Raw genomic sequence first — 6,430 nt, 5'->3', positions numbered from 1 at the left:
AAAATTAAAAACAAGGGGTGGGTGAAGACAGGGAAGGAACAGTTTTGATCTGAACATCTTTAATAGAGCTGGGCTCATGCACACAGAGGTGCTGCAGGTAGCTGGGGAAGAGCAAGGTGCTGAGTAGTCGTGGTTTGGTCAGAACATCAAGAATGGCCTCTCAAAAGCCCTTAGGAATCAAGTCTGGTATCTTCCCCCATTTTATGGCAGCAGGACCATACCAACTTCCTGAAACCATCCCTGCCAGCCCACCAGGGACCCATCCATCTCCAACTGAGCTATGTAACTCTGCAATATCCCACTAGGTGTGTCAAAGTCCTGTTGGCCCCACAGGAAGTTACCAGGAAATGAGAAAGAGGGGAACTCATCAATTAGGTTGTTCCTGCACTCTGCCAGCTCCTACAGCTCTCATCTCCATGTCCAGGTGGATCCAAAGGGCGATGAAATGTAGCACAGCTGCACTCCAGCCCATTGCAGTGCTCTAAGAAATACAGGTGCTGAACTGATCCCTCTGGCACTTCAGGGCAGATCACTGTGGAAGCCAAAGGAGGATGGTAGCTCTGGAGTGATGGGAGTTCCCAGTGTTCCCATCCCCTTGGGGTGACACACTGAGTGACAGAAGGGAGAGCATCCTGCTGTGCAGTGGCGGGGGATGTTAGGTAACAGTTTCCAGTAAGCCACAGGGGAATCTGAAATAACCCAGTGTTGTCTCCCATTCCCATCTCTGCTCCTCTCCAATGTGGAACCCAAGCAGGCTGCACTGCCCTGGGCTGGGGGAGCTGGGATGAGCTGGTGGGGAGTTGGAGCCTTCCGCAAAGCTGGCCCAGGCTTGCACTGCAGCGTGGCACATGTAGTCCCCAGGCTCTCCTGTGCCAAGCAGAGCCCAGCTTGCTGCTACTGGCACATCTAGAAAAGTGGCAAAATTATTGCTGCTGAGAGAATCCTTTCCTAGGAAACCTCTCTGGAAGACAGGCAAGAGATTCAGGACAGGTTTGGTGCCCCGGCATCTGCTGCCTTGGCCATTTGCCATGCTGAGAACTGGCTCTGCTTCTTTGCCCACAGGAGGAGAGAGATGCTGGTCCAGCTGATAGCACAGGATCTTGGTGGAGAGAAAAGCTCTGGCAGTCACAGCCCTTAGGGACAGTCCAATCATTTCTTTTGGGTCCAGTCATTTCTCTTGGCCTTGGTAGGAGGCTGTGTCCTGTGTCCAAAGCAAGGGAAATTGTCTAAATCAGAGCAGGGGCTGATTCTTCTCTACTGGTTTCCCCAGAGCAAGACCAGTGCTAGAAGACAGACAGGGTCCCAGGAGCACAGAGCTTGGCCTTGTTCACATCAGGCAGATGAGGAAAAACTGGCTATAAATGCAGCACAAGTAAACCCAAACCTCAGGGTCTCATGGGCTACGAATGATGGCTTATTCTCTCATGCTTTTCATTAATTTTGCTCCATAATTTGGGAAAGATGAAGAGGATGAAAGCTATGTGAGGCTGCAGAGCCTCACTGCACAAAGGAAGGGAGGCACCGTCCAGGGAGGGCAGTGGCAGTGCAGCCCAAAGTTCTGCCTGGTCTGGAACCAGCAACCAGCACCGATTCATCACGTTGGACTGAGAAACAGAGCAGGAACACTTTGTTTCACGTTTCACACTCCCTGGTCAGCTTCAACAAACACAGACAGGACCACCAGGGTTGAAAGTGGGGCAGGGGATGCACATTAATTCATCGTGAAACAAAATGTCATTTTGAAGGCTTCTGGAGACTTTTTCGCAGTACTTGAATTCTTGTCCCCTCAAGAATTTGACTTTCCTCAGCTGGAAACTGAGATGGGAGAGATTCTGATGCTCCTTTTTTGACAACAGAGGCCCTTTCCAGCACTGCTCTGCTCCTGCCAGATGGGAGACAGCTGAGAAGGCTGATCCTTCAGGGGGGTTGAAGCAGCTTTTCCCGCTGTGGGCACCAGCCATCTCACAGGAGAGGCTGGAGGAGTGGGGAAGACTGTCCCACCATCCCAGTGGAACAGGTGCATGCCAAGGGACCCGCATGTCCAGTGACCATGAGATGGAGAAAGGGGTCCCCGCAGGCTGAGCCAGGGACCAGCACGCCCCGACCCAGGCACAGATTTGCGATCGCCTCCCGGAGCGGCAGAGCCGCGGCAGGAGCCGGGCACTGTCCCCAGGGGCTCCCGCTGCCCCCGGAGCTGCCCCCGGGAGGGAGCCTGGGATCGGACCGGTGCCGGAGCGACCCACAGGGGCAGGGGAGGCCAAAGGACCCCCAAGGGCACCTCAGCACCCGCACTCCCTGCAGGAGCCGGAGGCAATCGCCCTTCAGGGGACCCTTTGCAGCTCCTTCTGGAGCCGTTTCGCACCGACGGGGCGGGACCCGGTTCCAGGGCGAGGGGCTTTGGCAGCGCGACTGCGATGGGGGGCTTCACCCTCCGGCGCTCGGTCAGAGCCGCGGGTGGGCGGTGAGAGCGGGACCCCCCAGCGCCGCTCCGGTGGGCTTGAGGGGGGAAGGAGGGAGCGGACGGGCACGGTCGGGAGCTCTGGAAGGGCGGTGATCTGGGGACGGGGACTGGGGGCGGCCAAGGGAGCTCAGGGGGAGCCGCGGAGGCTTGGCCGGCGCCGGGCAGAGCGGAGCATCCCCTCTCCCGTCCCCCCCCCGTCCCAGAGACCCACCCCCGGCGGCGTGGGGCGAGGGGGGCGCCCCCGCCTTGACGTCAGGAGAAGGATTTATAAAGGCGGCGGGCGGCGAGGAGATCCCCAACGCCGGAGCCGAGCCGCAGCGGAGCCGCCAGCGCCTCCCGCCGCCGCCTCCCGCGCCCGACCCGCCGGCGAGATGCTGTCGTGCCGCCTCCAGTGCGCCCTGGCCCTGCTCTCCATCGCCCTGGCCCTCGGCACCGTCTCGGCCGCCCCGTCGGACCCGCGGCTCCGGCAGTTCCTGCAGAAGTCGCTGGCCGCCGCCGCCGGGAAGCAGGTGAGAGCGAGCCCCGCGACGGGGCGGACACCGCGGGTACCCCCGGGCGCCCCGACGGCCGCGCTGCAGGCTCCCGCTTCTACAGAAACCCCGATTCCCCCCTGCAGAACCTCCGCTCCCTGTCACAGCCCGCTGCAGAGCCCTCCCGTTCCTCGCCAGACTTCCCCAGTGTCCCTGTTTCAGACGCGCGGTTCCTTTCTGCAGACCCCTCTTTCCCCGCAGATCCCCGGTTCCCCGCCGGGGCTGAGCCATCGACGGGTTGGACAGCTGGTGCTGGGAGGTGAGACAGTCCAGCTGGGTGCTGGTGGTCAGTAAGGAGCAGGCACTGCTGGAGCACAGGGCAGAGCTCCTGGGGAAGCTCCCAAGGGTTTCTCCGGGTCGCAAAATGAAGACAGCTTTCCTAGAGCACAGAACAATGGTCTTATCCATGCTGGGTGACAGTGAGGCTTGGAAGGACTAGGAGAAAAATAAGTCCCAGTGAGATGGTGACCAATTCAACCTCCCCTACCAGCTTCCCCAAAGACCTTTCCCATGTCACTTTAGCAGCAGGCTCGTGGCATCCTCACTGAGTGCTGGAGCCGAGGGAAGAGAAGGTAAAGACAGGTTCATTCCCTGTCATGCACAGGACAGCAGCTTGTTCCCCACCACCAGGTAGATGCTACAGACACAACTGCTGCATAGCAGCTGTCAGGCTGGGCTCTTTGGAAAGCCAGGGCTTCTCTTCTCCTCCTGCATCCTGAATGTCTCTAATCTGGCCACCGAGAAGTCTTAGAGGAACAGAGTGGTGAGCCCCCAAAATCCAAGGAGTAATTGTGGTCTCTCTATCTCTTTCTCCCTTTCTGTCTTTTGTCCCCAAGGAACTGGCCAAGTACTTTTTGGCAGAACTGCTTTCAGAGCCAAGTCAGACAGAAAATGAAGCCCTGGAGTCTGAGGACTTGTCCCGAGGGGCTGAGCAGGATGAAGTGAGACTGGAGCTGGAGCGCTCGGCTAACTCAAATCCCGCTCTGGCACCCCGGGAACGCAAAGCAGGCTGCAAGAACTTCTTCTGGAAAACTTTCACATCCTGTTAGCTTTTGAAACCCACCTCTCCTCCCCATCCATCCCTGCCCTGCCCTGAGCAGAACCTTCACCACAAGAGGCGAAGACTGTAAATACACAATCCACAGTTATGGTGAAATTAAACAAGAAAAATTTGAGTTTGATTTCCACTTGTTTTAATAAAACTTTCTGTTCCAATTGTACATGATTTGCTTGAGTTGTGATTTCTGACTAGTTCTTTGATGACATGCACTCTGCAACTCTTTCAAATGTACTGTTTTTAATTCTCTGTTGCAATAAAATTTATGTTTCAAACGGTGATGCTGAGGCTCGGTGGTCAATGAAAAAACTGAGGTTACCTCTCAGGCTGCTCATCTTCAGAACTGCCTGTCTCAGGGCAGCCAACACCGTGCACATCTGCACATACGCACACACACACAGTGTATCATAATGGGATATTTTTTCTGTGGTCTTACTGAAAGAACTAGAACCACAGTAATATTTTAGATATCAAATCCCTGCAGTTGTGGCTGAATCAAATCCACAGTGCTTGGTACTTCAAGTCGGTCTGGAGGATTTACACCCATCACCACAGGGATCAGTAAAAATCTCAGCTGTGTATTTCAAGTGATGGGGATGGTAAAAGTAGTTCATGGTACAAGTTTACACCACACATCTCATCCCTCCTCAGCCACAGGCACTAAAAGATTTCCCTACCTGGCATATTTTACTCCTTGCAGCATTCCTGACAAACACTGTTCCTGGGATTCCTTCAGAAAGTTCTCCTTTGTTCTGCTGTGCAGGGGGCGGTTTTGCATCCCTGTAAAGCTGAGATGTTAATCCCATGACACCAGCCCCTCTCCATCTAATGAACTGGTCACAGCAGTTTTTCTACACACCTCATCATCTTGAAAGACAATATTGAAAGGTTCAGCAGGGTGGGAGATAGCATGGTGAGAAAAACATTATTTTCTCAATGGAAGATAAATTTTTCATGCTTTCACAGAGTCTCAGCTTTCTGTCTGTGCTGGTTTGTGCCACACACTCACAGGTGAATTTGAGCCGTAGAGCAAACATCCCGCACAGGGGACAGGTGCCACTTTGATGAGAAATTCATCATTCAGGATTAAAAATAAGTATTTTGTAGCCATCATCTGTGAAAGAAGGGTGAAAAATGGGGGATTTCAGAGATATTAATGGGCACAGGGCTCAGCAGGACTCCAGTGAAGGTGGATTCCCCAGCTGAAGGCTTGTTAAGTTGCCTCTGGTCTGTGCTGAGCGTAGCTCTCTGTGGGGCATCCTTCCTGATAGCTCATGGACCATTGCTTTCATTCTTGGTCTGTGCCTCCTTTCCCTGTAAGCAGGGGGCTGTTGGATACGAGCTGAGGGGAAGGTGAATCCCTTGTTGTTGCCAAGTGTGAAATGCCAGCCCTGCTACAGAGCTCACTCCCTAAAGGCAGCAGGCAAAGGCTGCAGGGACATGCCCAGGGAGGGGAGCTGCTGGTATCAGCCCCTCTGAGGGGGCCAGAGGCAGGGCTGGATTCTGCCCTCCCTCCCTAGAGCAGGGCAGCCGTGGCTTAGCCTGTGCTGCGGGCAGGGCTAAGGTCTGCTGCTGGCCCAGCTGGATCCTGCACCTGCTGGAGAAGCCTTGCTGTGATACCGTCCTGTGTATCCCCAGCTCCTGGGAGCTTCTCTTCTCCTTCTTTGGGAGTGGGATGGGTTTTGTGGTGTGGTCTGGGGAAATGCTTGCTCCACATGCAGTGCCTTGGGGTTAGGGGCTCTGCCCTCTTTACCATAGCTGGGTGCAGTGAAGACTGGGCAGGGCACAGTGGTCCTCACAGCATTTTGTGGGGACAGGGAGAGAGCCTTGGAGCCCTGGATTTCTGCAGCTGGTGCAGCTGTGGAGGGTGCAGGATTTAACTCACTGTTGTGGGATGGACATGGCTGCACTGCAGGAAAAAGCCTCTAAAAAGATATTTGAGAAGTGCCAGTAATTTAGATCAGTAATCAGCCTCAAAAAGCAGGCAGGGTAAGAATAGAAGCCTGCTTGAAAATGTGGAGACAGACTCTGTGAGGAGACAGTAATTGTCCCAGATCACATCTGATTCCTTCACTGCTGTGTAGCATCAACAGAGCAGATTTTAGGGGATTCAGTAAAGCAGAGACCTCCCCATCCCTGGCTGTTCACTCTTGTGTTAACTGAGGTTCCTCTTAGCTTTCAAGAAGAAATTAATTTTTCAGTGCTGAGACAGCCTCAAGAGAGCAGCTAGAGGAACAGGAGGGGGGTGGAGGGGCCAGGGGCTTGAATATTCTTATGCACAGAGTCCATCTTTCATGGGATATAAATAGACTACTACTCACCTGAGGCTTTTCCCCTCGTTCATGATGCTCAACCCATGCTTCTGAAGGGAGTTTAATCCTG

The 6,430-nt window shown here is 54.6% G+C and overlaps 1 protein-coding gene across 1 annotated transcript; it reads left to right on the top strand.

Annotated features, from left to right (window-relative positions):
* The first annotated feature begins 2,752 nt into the window (after positions 1-2,752).
* On the top strand, positions 2,753-4,321 carry SST (somatostatin). The gene is made up of 2 exons (XM_059479494.1): positions 2,753-2,970; positions 3,828-4,321. Exons 1-2 carry the CDS (start codon positions 2,833-2,835, stop codon positions 4,038-4,040), a joined length of 351 nt encoding a protein of 116 aa, XP_059335477.1. The 5' UTR covers positions 2,753-2,832; the 3' UTR covers positions 4,041-4,321.
* Positions 4,322-6,430: the final 2,109 nt, after the last annotated feature.

This window comes from Ammospiza nelsoni, chromosome 10 (assembly GCF_027579445.1).
Source record: "Ammospiza nelsoni isolate bAmmNel1 chromosome 10, bAmmNel1.pri, whole genome shotgun sequence".
Lineage (NCBI taxonomy): Eukaryota > Metazoa > Chordata > Aves > Passeriformes > Passerellidae > Ammospiza > Ammospiza nelsoni.
This window is presented reverse-complemented; position numbering and strand designations above follow the sequence as displayed.